Here is a 14365-nt window from a genome sequence, read left to right on the forward strand (position 1 = left end):
ATTTTTTGGGTAGCAGAACAGTTGCAGTAGTACACGAAATCAAGAAAGAAAAGGAATATTTCAACGTTTCATCTTTCCCTTAACTTAACGTTCCCTGCTCCCGCTAGGGCTACTGATTAAAACTGAATTACTTCATCGCGAGAGCAACGAAAGGGACGTCCCCTATCTCCTCGAGGCGAGGGACGTCGCCGAATCAGTTATCTCTCGCTCGTATCTACGTAAAATACTACAAAAAAGATAGCATTGCGCCTAGGTATATATCCACAAGGTAGATACCATGAGTGTTGGTGGACATCCATTATTCCTGAAGAAAAATAACAAACGTTACCTTGAAACGACGGGATACGTTAGAGGCAACGGGTAAACGAAGGAAGGAAGATAGGAGACGGGAAAGATTGATGAGTTCGGATAAATAACCGCGTGGAGCCACGAGATAACGGAGGCAATTACATTATCTCCTTACAAGTCTCTCTGTTTATTCGCTAATTCATCTATAAGGGAAGACGTGAGATGGTGGTCGGGACAGATAATTGAAGATTGCCATGGTGGACAGAGGAAACTAAAAAGGATTGCAAACTTTCTGTTATCGCAAGCGTAATATAAACAAATATCTTCGCGCCTAATTGTATTGCGCCGTCTGTAGTGATCTTAATTAAATCGGGCTCGCGTTTATCATAGAATGAATCAGCTTTTCATTCTTTATAAAGATTTATCGCGACCGTAGATTCTAATAATTTGCACGCTCGCGTAAATTAATTAAATTTAAACGGTAATTGAAACGGCTCCCGGACAATGAGAAGATTGTGTCCTGCATGGGATGAAGGCTCCACCCTCGTCAGGGAAAGGGAATCGGTTTCCGACAACGGGAATTCAGAGCGCGCGAAAGAGCGAACACCCTCGTAAAGAGCAATACGCGGCGTGCACTGGCAGGTTTACACGCGCGCACGATGAATGAACGTCGGGACAGGACAAATTAACGAGGTGTTTGTCCGCTATCGCCGCACCCCCACCTATTTTTTTACCCCATGCTGGATTAAAATCATCCCTGTCTTTAATAATTACACGCGGCCGAATGCGCTAAATGAGGCGCGCGTCGCGACGCCTGTCGCTTTTTGATAATGTTATTTACCGCTCCGGTTTACAACGGGCCACCGAACCGCGCAAATACGCTCGAATTACGCGTTGACATTGTGCCCGGCTCAGAATGGATGGGGAACATAATGCCGCGAGTTTTCCAGCAAACTTTGTGTTCCTGTTGAAAGGAAAAAGAGAAAGAGAGAGACAGAGGCGGAAGAGAGAAAGAGAAAGAGCCGCTCATTGTGAGATCGCCCTGTGAAAGATGCGTATAGGTGTCTACATACAAAATAAAAAAAAGGGGGAGGAATGGTGGGCAGAATGAACCGACTGCCCGGACTCTGCTCTTTCCGCGTCTGACTCGACTTATTTGTTCGAGCGCCGCCGGAAACGTCGTGCCACCGCGAAATCTTGTTTTCAGCCGCCGGCTCTCGCTCGACGACCGCCTCATCTTCATCTTTGTCCAAGCCTGTCCGTTAATTAAGCAAAACAGACAGGTAAGAAACGTTCTCGAAACCTTTTCATATTATTAACTTTTAATTATCTCATATTATTAACTGTACATTACAGAAACAACCGCTATCGTTACACGTAGAAATAACATAGAAGAGTGGAAATACGTTCACCGTGTACAGTTCACAGATTCATCGCAGTTTCGAACAGTTCCAACATCCTCTTCATTTCCTTACTGAAAAATGTTAGACGACGATAAATACGAGCGATCTTGAGAAAGGTATCAGATAAAGGCATTTTATACTTACATTTGTTCGGCCAGTTTGTACACCGGTCCCATTGATTTCGACAACTCCTCGCATTTCGCCATCAATTGGTACATTGATTTAATGTTGTGGTCTACCGCGTCACACGTTTTACATACAGCGTCCCTGTAAGCTTCCAAGCATCCGACTGTCAACGCGGACGCCTGAAAAAAATGTTTGATCACATTTTACCAACACTCTTAAACATTCAAATGTCTCATTTCCAATATTAACAGTTAACATTGGAGTACAATCAACGTTAAATTTACTTATTATACAAGAATCGAACATTTGCGTCTTTACGAGAATAACGCCAGTTTTCGATGGCATCTGCGACGTCGCTAATTAAGATAATTAAAAATTAAAAATTCTAAAAATAAGGAAAATGATTTACACTGTGCAAAATTGCGGCCAAATTTTCTGTCAGCGCATCGACGGAAGTTGCGACCTTTCTCGCTTCCATTTCTAGCTCGTTTAATATATTGTGATCAAGAAGGGGCAGTTGGGGTGTCAGTGCCTGCCTATACAAACAAGGAGTGGAACTACGAGAGCCTGGAAATGAGGGGATTTCCCCTTTTTTCGTCACTGGACTCGAGAGTTTAATTTTATTTTCCAAATCTTCTGTTACGAACAACACCATATCACCGTCTTGCATCACGGTTCCTTCGAGCTGTAAATAGCCGATAGCTTTGTGATAGCTCGGCGGATCGACTTCCTCATCCTCGACCGGACTATCCTCTCTGTTTTTTAAATTCAACTGATCAGGCCTTCCGCCGACTGCATTCATTTTTTCCAGACTATCCTCCAAAAATTTCGTTCCGTCAATATCCGGGGAATCAATGAGCGATCTTAATTCTGAGATCGGCGGCGACGATTGCGAGTCAAATGATATCTCGGAGTAAGACGCTGTCATCTCGTGCAGCTGAAATCAGCGAGTAGTTAATGTCCCTAGTATCATTATCGGCAATTAGAAAAAAGCAAACATCGAATAGAAAATTAAATACAGATTACTAAACGCAACCTAGTAACTCTAACCTTACTCTATCTTCATCGTAGTCGATAGCAGTGCTCTTTTCACTGCGCATCGTTGTCGGTTTTGGGTGTGCATCGCTCTCTTCTGTTTCCATGTTTGATGCGTGATTTAATTCTGTTTCTCCTGTACTTCAGTCGCAAAACAACCGTACGTCACCACTGACGTTTTAGACACGGAATAACAACCCACGGCTGCTATCGATCCCTTGGCGGGTATACGACCATTATCCATTGACAAACAAGTACATCGAGTTGCCGCATATACATCTTTTCATCCAACTTAATTTTGACATGGAAACAACCACCTATTGTTACTGGCAGGTGTAACAACTGTTGTATTACCATCCTACTAGTAAATTTCTTATAAAATCTCTAGATTTAGTTTCCATTCATTCTGCCCTGTGTTTACATTCCTCTCGCCGATAGTGGACGATCAGTAGAATGAATTGGAAATAATCGTAGAATGTGATAAAACATGAACATCAATGTCTTGCTTCTAATTCTTTAGTTCAATTTCTAACACTTTTTCTAATGTCAAACATATATTTGTCTTTATTTTACGATTGAAACGATATTGACAGTGCACCGGATTGGTTAAATGTACTTTCGTTTAAAACATGATGCATTTATATACGCCACTCTTACTTTTTGTGCTTCTAAATATTATTAAAATCGTGTCCCCGCATAATGATTTCTTCGACGAAGAGTTAATGTTAAAACCGTTGTCAAGCAATCATGTTTATGCATACTTTCAATTTACCACTGTGTGGGAGGCACCCAAAGAATCAAAAACATGTGAGTTTAAGGATTTAATAACGTATTTTTATTAGTGAGATAATACTGTTTAAAATTGTTAAAAAATCTTTTATTGTAACATGTGTTTATATTCCAGTACAACATTCCCATTTATTTCCAAGAGGGCTTGGAGAAATTATAAGTCGTCATGGTATAGACGAATTACATCTCACTTTAACCAAAGGATTATGGAATTACCAAAAATGGGGGTACCCCTATCATGATGCAGGTCCTGGTGCTGAAATAACCACATGGTTTCATAAAGATGTTATCAAGTAAGATACCACTTTATACAATATAATACATTATTTTCAAAATAAAATGATTTGTTGTATTCTTAGCGTTGACAATGAATGGAAAGGTTTGACAAATGCATTAGCTGGACTGTTTTGTGCCTCTCTAAATTTCGTTAATCCATCGAATAGTATGTCTCCTGAGTTCACATTCCGGCCTAGTGGTGTTGTAGAGAATAATAACGTTAATTCTAGTCATTTACGCTATTCATCTTTACCTAGAGAAATAGTTTGTACAGAAAATTTAACGCCCTTCAAGAAATTATTACCATGCGATTCTAAGGTATGCACATAAGTTGTAGGTAAGATCACTTTTAGGTTGAAAAAGAAAATATTCATATGTTATTCCTTTCCAATAGAAAGGTTTAGCAACATTATTAAATTCTGCATATATTCATAATACAAATTATCATTCCATTGGAGTTCACTTCCGTGTGATATGTTCAAATGCGATCTGCACAAAAGCATCATTAGAACTACGACAGACTGTTTCACTGATATATGATACTATGGTAGATACATCTCAGGTAATTTTTTTGTTAAACTTTCATAAATTTGAAATATTCGTTATTTTCATGCAATTTATCCTTATAGAATTGGTCAGTGCGTAAATTTTTTGGAATTGGAATTAAAGGGGCGTGTCCACTTGCTTCATTGAGCAATGTGTACGTCGATGTATCGAATAATAATACTAACCAAGTTTACCGATTAACACCTGCCCCAAGTGCTAAAATTACTAGCCTTCGAGGCGGTCAATTAAACGAAATCGCTGTATATGATATTAGATCTTACTCCGCGCAACGAATATTTAATATTGAAGTCACGCATACCGCTGGTATTAAAGTTAGTTTAAATTATCCATCAATTTTGTTTGCAAATAGATATATTATCGGTACGTATAAAATGGTAAATTATAATTAAATGTCTTTAGACGAACTAGAATAATTTTCTTGTATAGGGTATGGACAAGAAAGGGGTAGTTTGGTGACAAAACTTTACAATAATTACTGGCAATCGTTGGACGTAGTTCTCTTAGAAAATATTCCATGGTATTTGCCAGTATATTTTCATACTGTTACAATAACTTGCGGAGGACAACGTATTATTCCATGTAAGTAATAATCTATAAAACACGCCACATTCCTTTTAGCGTTTTCGTCAACCGTGATTGTGTATTTCAGTGGCTCAGCGTTATCTGCCTGGCAAAGAAAGGAAAAGTCCGTATTATCTAGAAATGATTTTGCGTTTACCACCACAATCAGTAACGAAATTTTCTATAGAAATGGACTATTCATTTCTTAAATGGCAAGAATATCCACCAGATGCCAATCACGGATTTTATATGGGTTCAGCCATCATTACTGCTTTACTTCCCGTCGCAAGAAATTACACTGCCCTACCACTCGATGGAAGTACTATAACATCCAGGTTGTACATGAAAATTTTAATTCGGAGCACTATATACATAATTCGATTAGGTTTTATTAACAATGCAATTACATTTTTAGCTTTAATGCTTCAAGACCCGGATATTTGGTACAACTAAGAACAGAATCGTTACTCGTCAGCCTGCCTACGCCTGACTTCAGCATGCCATATAACGTAATTTGCTTAGCGTGTACAGCAGTTGCTCTTGCGTTCGGTCCGCTTCACAATATCTCAACCAAAAGATTAGTTTTAAAGAAAATCGAAATGGATTGGAAAGAAAAATTATTTTCCTCCTTAAAGAAAATGATTGTCAAACCAAAGAAGAAAAAACAAGAATAAAAATGTGATTTATTTGTTTCTTTCCTACATATAAATGTGTTCTTAAATTAAACGAAGTTGTTAAAGTTATCATATTAAGGCAGAAAACGTCGTTCCACAATACAAAACACAAATTTTTAACGTAACGTGTAACGAATTGCAGGAACAATCTCGATTACAAATAAGTGAACAGTTCGAAATTTAATTTTATTCTTTTCCTTCTTTTTCTTTCTTTTTTCTTCTTTTTTTTTGTAACATTACATGAAGTATAAAAAGTGCACACAATTCTTTATTGTATAGATTAGACACTTACGAACTGAAAATACCGAAACTGGTTTCGTGTGTTACAAACGTTAGTAAGGGTTCTCATAAGGCTTTACAATGCACTGCAAATGATAGAATTGCGTGTATTATGTAATTATTAAATGTTCAATGATCGTGTAAAATAGAAACAATAAATATTGTAACAAATGTAACGCGCGCACAGTGAACATTATGCACCAAATTACTGAGACTTTAAGGTGCTGGTCTGAGTATTGGAGACATATTTGTACGCGCATTAAATATTGTACTACGGTACTTGCTTGTGCAAGTTTCGCTACCACTGTTTATGATATTATCACTTAACCATCCGCCTAACTGATCCGTTGGGCGGGTTGATAATTGATGTTTTGTCGATGAAAAGTTCTGTAACAAAGATTTTGTCACATCATCGGCGATATACTTCAGAGGATCCCTATTTTCATCTGAGAGTGCAGATGTAATTGAATTTTCTTCCTCGTCCGATGAACAAAGGTCGATGACTGTAACCCTGTTCGACGTATTTGTGCAGAAAGTTGTTTCTTTTATTGATTTGTCTACTACAATTACATTGCTTTTGTCACAGCATTCTGTGACTCCAGAAAGAGATAAATTTCCAACACTTGCCTCGTTACTAAATATCTCATCGTCTTTCTCCATTGAATTCGGATCGTTTTCATCGCTTGGTGCTTTGCGTTTCGAGGAGACGTTGGGCGTAACATTTTCTATCGTTTTTATTACTGGATCCTCATTGTCGATTGACATCTTCTGATCAACATGCTTGTATTTCAATGGCTTTCGTTTCAAATCATTCATATCTTCTTGCGTCAGCCGTGTCAAGAGAACACATACAGGTCGGCAAGCTAGGTATAACAATTGTGAATGTATACTTAACACTAAAAGAAAGAAACAACTTTTGTAAAAGTGCTACCGGATTCCAAGTTCTTCACTCACATGTTTCATCAACGTTATTATATGAAGAAAACGTTTAAAGATTGAGTACTCACTTGGCTTTTTTTTAACAGTATTTACAAACTGATATTGGTGCACATAATTATCTATTACTTTTTCTTTGTTCGGTTTGTAAGTAACAATCCATCTATCATTGTCAAACTCCGTTTCCAACCATTTAGGTTTACATGCATTATTCAAAACAGGAGCGACAAGATGTCTTTCTATCCTCTCTAATCTTTCTTGCTGGGTATCTTCAGTCATGGCTTTTGATTTTTTAGCTAATAATATTCCAGCAGGAGATGAAAAAGGAATACTTGAACACCTTGCGAAGTTAATAGAACCACGGACACGACGTGAGCTTCGTTCACCGGTATTGTTATTAGTTGTTATATCTTTATTCGTTTCAATCGATACTGATTTTGTAGTTGACGAACATAATCGAAAATATTCTAAAAATTGATCTTGCTTCAACTCAGGTTCCGGAATTAATACATCTGGCGTTGCAGGCCGTGAGCTACTTCTAATTTGTTCTTGTTCACCGCATGTACGTTCGTGTTCCTAAAAGATATTGTAATGCAGTATTCATTTTTATTTAATATTCATTATATAGTGTGTTTATAGTACCTTCATCTTTTCTAGGCCAATAAATTCAGCATCGCAATTGTCACATAAATAAATGTCTCCTGATGACGGTTCCACCATTACAATGGAATGCTGTTGCTGTTGTTGTTTTAACTTATGAGAATTACAAGAAGCGACTCCATTACACGAGAGTAATTTTTTCCGCGGACTCTCATATTTTTTGTCATAATTCTAAGGATGAGAAAAAATATTTTCAGATATAGAACAAAACTATACAAAGTTAAGTGCAACTCTTTTATAACTGCTGACCATGTTTTCATTACGAAATGTGACTAATAATTTTCCAGTACTTTTGTGATAAAGACTTGTTGTGGAATCCCAATTATTAACATATTCTAAGTCATCATGTGGATAACGGGCAAGATAAGAACAAAATCGTAATAAATATTCGCTTCTGTGGTATGTATAACATCTGAATACCAACTTCTTCAAATTTGCCATCCAGTTCTAAAACGAGATAAATATTTTAAACCAGTTCATTATTAATGCATATCACTCACTTTTATAGTGCACCATAATATAGATAATTAACCTACTTCATTGATTCTTTTAGGTCTTGTCAAAGGATTGGAGAATTTCACTTCTTTTGGCCACCATCGTGGTTCAGTGATCACGTCAGTAGTGTCATGTCCTAATGAACACTGAACCATGAATGTTACAAACCGTTCCAACTGTGCCTAAAATTACATGTTATTATTGTATCATATTTTCTTGTACAATTATCTGATATCGACCAATATACAAGTACATCTGAAATACATAAAACATTGAAAACAATCTTATCCATACTAATGTGATTTTTTCCAGTGATATCGGATGTCCGTTAGCAAATAATAAAGGAAGATTGGATACTACGGATCCTTCTTCGAACACATTATTTTCTTTTAATTCCATGGAATCTGTAGTAGTCATCATAGTTTCACTTGTATGAAGTAGTTGTTTCTGAGGTAATCCTACCCCGTACTCCTGTTCTTCCAATGTTGAGAATCTCATATTTTCAAGGTTATCCTCATTATCCAAACCTACTTGGAATTTAATGTATTGGATACTGTGCAATACCTTTTGCTTGTTGTGTTTTTATTCTGCATAAAAAAATATTTATAAAATGTATTCAGTCTATATATTTTTTTCATTTAAAACTGAAGAAATGATAAACAAGTAAACAAATAAAATTACCAATATAAGAAATTATCAAGTGCAACTTGAAGATAAAATCCATTTTCCCAAATACTTTATTACTTACTTAAATTTAACAAATTTCATAAATTGAGTAATATACAACAATAGAAACAATTGAGAAAACAATAAGCATGCAAGTGTAAAAAAAACTGTTATGTAAATTAACGGATCGTTTATATATTTTATAAATAGACTGAACAATTATAAAAACGGTATGATACTGATCTTAAATTAATGTAAAAAAAAGAAAACAAGTTTTCTAAAAACTTTTATACGTAGTTAACTAGCATGTACCTGTTCGAAAGTTTCTAAAGCGTTCGAATGACCTTTCTTGTTCTATATTTTCTAATTCTCTACACACTAAAAATTCCTTTTTACTTCTATTTATTTAAAACGTACCGAATGTAATTTCTACAGTAGAGAATTTATCGAAATTCTATAATATAGCAACATTTTGGAAGGACATGTAACTTGTATTTCTTTCGCAATAATGTAAAATGAAAAGGGCTGCAACGGATAGAGTTCGTACGTGCGTCTTTTATAAACGTTAATTCACTAAGGAGAGACAGATACGTCACAAATGATAAAATAAGAGAATTATGATTGAAATTCTAGACCATGCTTCGTTGGATTAAAATTTAAAAGTAGAAAAAACACGCGAAATATAACTTGAATGTATGTATGTGTACATGCACTGACAGTTCCCTCCTTGAACAAAAGGTCTAGCAATGATCGAGCACGGTTATATTCCAAGATGGCGGTGCGAATCGGTTCAACTCCCGCTAGCTTTCGATCGTTTGCAAGCTACTATACCTTTGACGCAGCAGCATCTTCCCTTATAATTTGTAGTTATGTACTATATTTTTGCTTCTTCCCTCTTTGTATTGACGTTAGCGCTTTTACGCGCAACATTTTCTTTAACTGGTAAAAAAAACTCTACTTGTGATATAAACTACAGACTTCAAAAGGTTTCAAAGCAGTAGAAATTCCCCGTTGTTGACCGTTCTTCTTTACCCGTTCTAGCCAATTCCAAGTACTCGCCGTTGCGCCTGCGCACTGCTTGATGGACTATTTTCTTATATCTTTACTTTTAAATTGTTGGAAGTCTAATCGAAAAATACAAGGAAATTAGACTAAAGAAACATAAAAGTTATAGTTATAGTTATTTGTCATTTGTCGAAAATTGCATATCTAACATACAATTAACAGAATTTGTAATTGTAAATTTAACGTTGTGATCATTGATTTAGAATACTGTTGTAAACACAACTTATGATACTATAGCACTTACAAAATTCGTTACTGTCCATTAATTACATAAAAATAAATTTTACAAAATTATATAAATTTTCATTCAAACAAAACTTATATTCATTCTTAATTTAATAATAAATATGTTTCTTGTTCTCCCTGCTTATACCAAAATTGCAACCCTTTCTGTTTAATGTACATATCAGCATGATGAGTGTACATACATGTATTTGAATAATCAAGTAAAATATAATAGTATTGTAAATAAAAACAACAAAGAAGTTTCATATCAAGCTTTAAAAGCTTCTTCTTATATTGTAATATTCAATGGATGTTTTTGATTGTAAGTTGACAATAAATTAAGTTCCTATTATTGGCGTCGTAGCGTTGTGATCGTTTGAGACTTTTGACGTTTTCATATTGGAAGAGAAAGTCCCTCTACTACTTTGGTATCTGTGCTATGTTGTACATGTGCTCATGTTCTGCATAAGGTTAGAAATTGTGTTTAAAATTGAAAGCGAAACGTATTGGTCTCGTGCGCCTTATGAAGTGTGACATTTTTATAAAGTTATAGTTCTTCGAAAAAACAAAAATGGGTTTGTACAATTTTAAGAAAATAGCGGTGGTCCCTACTGCAAAGGTTAGTTGATGCACCATAAATTTTATGATTGTAATGATTATTTTTTTATTTTAATATCATTTTTGTTGTTTTAGGACTTCATCGATATAATATTATCGAAAACACAACGTAAAACTCCAACAGTCGTTCACAAAAATTATAAAATTACAAGGATACGTTCATTTTATATGCGTAAAGTGAAATTCACACAACAAAATTTTCATGACAGACTATCTCAAATAATACAAGAATTTCCAAAGCTTGACGATGTTCATCCCTTTTATGCTGACTTAATGAATGTTTTATATGATAAAGATCACTACAAACTAGCTCTTGGTCAGATAAATATAGCAAGACATTTGATTGACACGTATGTATATCAAAGTATCGTGTTATATTATTCTATTTATACATATGTAACTTCAAATATATTTTTTATTTTATTATAACAGTGTAGCAAAAGATTATGTGCGATTAATGAAATTTGGAGATTCTTTGTATCGGTGTAAACAATTAAAAAAGGCTGCCTTGGGTCGGATGGCTACTATTATGAAAAGGCAAGCAGCAAATCTTGCATATTTGGAACAAGTTCGTCAGCATTTAGCTCGTTTACCTAGTATAGATCCTTATACCCGTACCATTATAATCTGTGGCTTTCCAAATGTTGGAAAAAGCAGTTTTATAAACAAGGTGAATTTATCTTATGTTGTACTTATGCACAGGACTTGGTTAGAGATAGATAACTATTTACTTTTCATAGATCACACGTGCTGATGTTGAAGTTCAGCCATACGCATTTACAACAAAGTCATTATATGTTGGTCACACGGATTATAAGTATTTAAGGTGGCAAGTGATTGACACACCTGGAATTTTGGATCATCCATTAGAGGAAAGAAATGTTATAGAAATGCAAGCGATAACAGCATTAGCGCATTTGCGAGCAGCTGTACTATATTTTTGTGACATATCGGAGCAATGCGGTCACACATTGGACGAACAAGTAAATCTCTCAATTGGGTTCATACAGTGACAACATTGTTTGATTAAAGTTATGAACTATATGATGTTGTTCCAGGTGAAACTGTTTGAATCTATTAAACCTTTGTTTGCAAATAAACCTTTAACAGTTGTACTCAATAAAGTAGATGTCTTACGGTTGGAGGAACTTCCTCCTGAGAAACACACGCTTTTAAAATCATTAGAAGACAAAGAAGTGCCTCTTTTAGAAATGAGTACAATAACAGATTTCGGAGTGATGGATGTTAAGATACAAGCTTGTGAACGTCTATTGTCATATCGCGTTGATCAGAAAATACGAACGAAGAAGGTAGATCGAAATAAGTGTATTTTAAATACTGCTGTATAAACGTAAAGCTTGTAGAAACATGTATTATATTAAATTATAGGTGGAGGGATTACTGAATCGTTTACATGTCGCACAACCAGTACCAAGGGACAGTAAAGTTCGTGCACCTTGCATTCCAGAGAGTGTTCTTAAAAAGAGGCAAGCAGCTGCGGAACAAATACCAAGAAAACGAAAATTAGAGCGAGAAATAGAAGAAGAAATGGGTGACGATTACGTGCTCGACTTAAAGAAGAATTACGATATCGAGGGAGACCAAAAATACGATATTATTCCTGAAATTTGGGAAGGACATAATATTGCTGATTATATAGACCCAGATATATTCGAGGTTTCTAATTACTTAAACTTTGTGACGCTTGTTGGAACCTGTGTCTGATGACTTACCTTCTTTATTTATTTTTGAAGAAATTGAATGCACTTGAAAAAGAAGAAGAGCTTCGGGAGGAGGCAGGAATGTACGATTACAAAGTACCAGAGTTGTCCGAGACAATGAAGGAAATCGTGCAACTAGCTAAACAAATTCGGGACAAGAAAATAATTATGAAGGATGAGGCACGAATTCAGAAGGCTTCTACGAAACCTGTAATGCCACGTACAGCCATGTCCAGAGGGCGAGAAAGGTCGGTGACGAAGTTGAAGGAGCAAATGGAGGATCTGGGCATTGATATGGAAGAAACCGAAGATGTAAATGGTTTAATCGTATTTAATATTGAAATATAAATCAAACTTTAAGAATTTAAGGCGAAGGTAGAGTTAAAAATGATTACTAATTACGTTGCTTGGAATAGGCTCACTTCACCAAAACAAGAGGTCGTTCGAGATCCTTGTCGCAACCAGCCAGGAAACGTATGCGTATGGAATCTGTCTCACAGTCACGAGTTCGAAGCAGTTCGAGACCAGCCCGCGACGAGATGGGTATCAAAGACGCTACAATGAAAACGAAGCTGAAGAATATAGCTCACAAAGCTCTCAAGAAGAAGATCGCAAAGAAGGGTTTGAAGGGAGAAGCGGATCGTTTCATCGGCACGAAGATGCCAAGGCACCTGTTCTCAGGAAAAAGAGGCGTTGGCAAAACAGACAGAAGATAATCATTTTTATTTATTGTTATGCATTTATACAAGATTATTATTGAGTTTCTGATTTGCCGCGTAAATGATTAGCTTTTCATATTAAAAGCGTGAAAGATACCGCAACAATATGAATGAATTGTCTTCGATTGCATAATTACGTCGTGTCAAAGTGACCTTCGCCCCTCGAACGGGGTGAGCAACATCGCGCGTTCAGCGAAACTTTATTGCTGTCGCGCGACGATAACCCCTTAACTATAATATACAAGACTCCGCGTTGTTCGTGGATTTGTCTTCTTCACCATGTAACCACCGATATCGGCGATTGTTGCGTGGCATTGTGTCGGGTAATGTCCATCGTCGGTCTCATATCATTTTCTCATGAAAGCGGAAAACATTGGTAGGAGGATCGAGATCAGAATGTAATTGCATTAGCGGGACCAAAGTGGGGAGAGGTTGTCTGGTAAAAGTAGTGCGGTCAAGATACAGTTACTGCGCTGTTATATAAATAACGAATAAATTTTTATTTTTGTCGTTACATCATTGACGGTTGATTAGAAAATATAAGTAACGCGAGGTGTTACGATGCTCGTTTCGAGTAATCGGATACAGTTTCGCGAACGATAGTCCGATAACGGAGCGGGCATAGTTCCAATCAACCCTTTATGCCCTGAATCATGTCGTTCTCATTTCTTGTTGCTATCTTTGTTGTAGATATTTCAAGATCATTTCTACAACACGTACGATAATATGCATTATTTTTTACAAACATTTATTTTGAATTAAATTTTTCGAAAATCTAAGAATATTTGGTTTTGCAGTAGCAGTTGACAATAGTCGATCTTTAAAGAACTTTCAGGACACAAAGGGATAACAAAATTTCAAAGAGGAATTCGTGACTTAACGTATACTTTACACGCCTCACGAGATTTAGGAAGGGATAATCGAGTCTAAAATGTTCTCTTATCGATTTCAGAAAAATATACAATAGATACGTGATGCATACGTAAAAGCGATCAAGAACGAAGAGTTCACCCTCCAAGTTCCCGATGTGTTGTCGACCGGGTGAATCATTCACGATGAAGTTCAATTGATCGTATACAACTTGCTTTACAACGCTTTGCAAATACATAAAAATAAAGAGAAACGAGAAACAGCACGATCTCGGAGACACGCTCTGTAACTCTATTAGGAACTAACGAAACTTCGAGCAGAAGAAAATTCTACGAAGCAGCAATTTTTCGCATATAAATAAATCGAATCTGTCTTCTGCATTTAATACTCGA

At 36.1% G+C, this 14365-nt stretch overlaps 4 protein-coding genes across 9 annotated transcripts; 2 read left to right on the forward strand and 2 right to left on the reverse strand.

Moving 5' to 3' along the window:
* Positions 1-1592: 1592 nt before the first annotated feature.
* On the reverse strand, positions 1593-3101 carry BORCS6 (BLOC-1 related complex subunit 6). Of its 2 annotated transcripts, none has more exons than XM_031976861.2 (4): positions 2873-3101; positions 2227-2754; positions 1836-1996; positions 1593-1762 (listed from the first exon to the last, which is right to left on the reverse strand). In XM_031976861.2, exons 1-4 carry the CDS (start codon positions 2957-2959, stop codon positions 1711-1713), a joined length of 828 nt encoding a protein of 275 aa, XP_031832721.1. In that variant the 5' UTR covers positions 2960-3101; the 3' UTR covers positions 1593-1710. The 2 variants fall into 2 exon arrangements, with proteins under 2 accessions (XP_031832721.1, XP_031832730.1); XM_031976870.2 differs by having other exon boundaries at positions 2868-3028.
* A 47-nt stretch (positions 3102-3148) lies between these two features.
* Positions 3149-6050, forward strand: PIG-T (phosphatidylinositol glycan anchor biosynthesis class T). Its single transcript, XM_031976849.2, has 8 exons — positions 3149-3659; positions 3757-3934; positions 4001-4235; positions 4312-4479; positions 4547-4844; positions 4911-5063; positions 5134-5380; positions 5461-6050. Exons 1-8 carry the CDS (start codon positions 3482-3484, stop codon positions 5717-5719), a joined length of 1716 nt encoding a protein of 571 aa, XP_031832709.1. The 5' UTR covers positions 3149-3481; the 3' UTR covers positions 5720-6050.
* On the reverse strand, positions 5707-9817 carry ova (ovaries absent). Of its 5 annotated transcripts, none has more exons than XM_031976817.2 (8): positions 9068-9576; positions 8771-8836; positions 8384-8676; positions 8131-8271; positions 7844-8041; positions 7577-7765; positions 7006-7510; positions 5707-6894 (listed from the first exon to the last, which is right to left on the reverse strand). In XM_031976817.2, the coding sequence occupies exons 3-8, from the start codon at positions 8585-8587 to the stop codon at positions 6215-6217; spliced, it is 1917 nt and encodes a 638-aa protein (XP_031832677.1). In that variant the 5' UTR covers positions 8588-8676; positions 8771-8836; positions 9068-9576; the 3' UTR covers positions 5707-6214. The 5 variants fall into 5 exon arrangements, with proteins under 5 accessions (XP_031832677.1, XP_031832686.1, XP_031832659.1 ...); XM_031976836.2 differs by lacking the exons at positions 8771-8836; positions 9068-9576 and adding an exon at positions 9587-9817 and having other exon boundaries at positions 6293-6509; positions 6626-6894; XM_031976826.2 differs by lacking the exons at positions 8771-8836; positions 9068-9576 and adding an exon at positions 9587-9817 and having other exon boundaries at positions 5707-6861.
* Positions 9818-10438: 621 nt separating this feature from the next.
* Positions 10439-14306, forward strand: Non1 (nucleolar GTP-binding protein 1). The gene is made up of 8 exons (XM_031975884.2): positions 10439-10664; positions 10739-11013; positions 11096-11333; positions 11404-11646; positions 11722-11973; positions 12053-12340; positions 12418-12696; positions 12801-14306. Exons 1-8 carry the CDS (start codon positions 10617-10619, stop codon positions 13098-13100), a joined length of 1923 nt encoding a protein of 640 aa, XP_031831744.1. The 5' UTR covers positions 10439-10616; the 3' UTR covers positions 13101-14306.
* The last annotated feature ends 59 nt before the right edge of the window (positions 14307-14365 follow it).

This window comes from Nomia melanderi, chromosome 6 (genome assembly GCF_051020985.1).
Source record: "Nomia melanderi isolate GNS246 chromosome 6, iyNomMela1, whole genome shotgun sequence".
Taxonomy (NCBI): Eukaryota; Metazoa; Arthropoda; class Insecta; order Hymenoptera; family Halictidae; genus Nomia; species Nomia melanderi.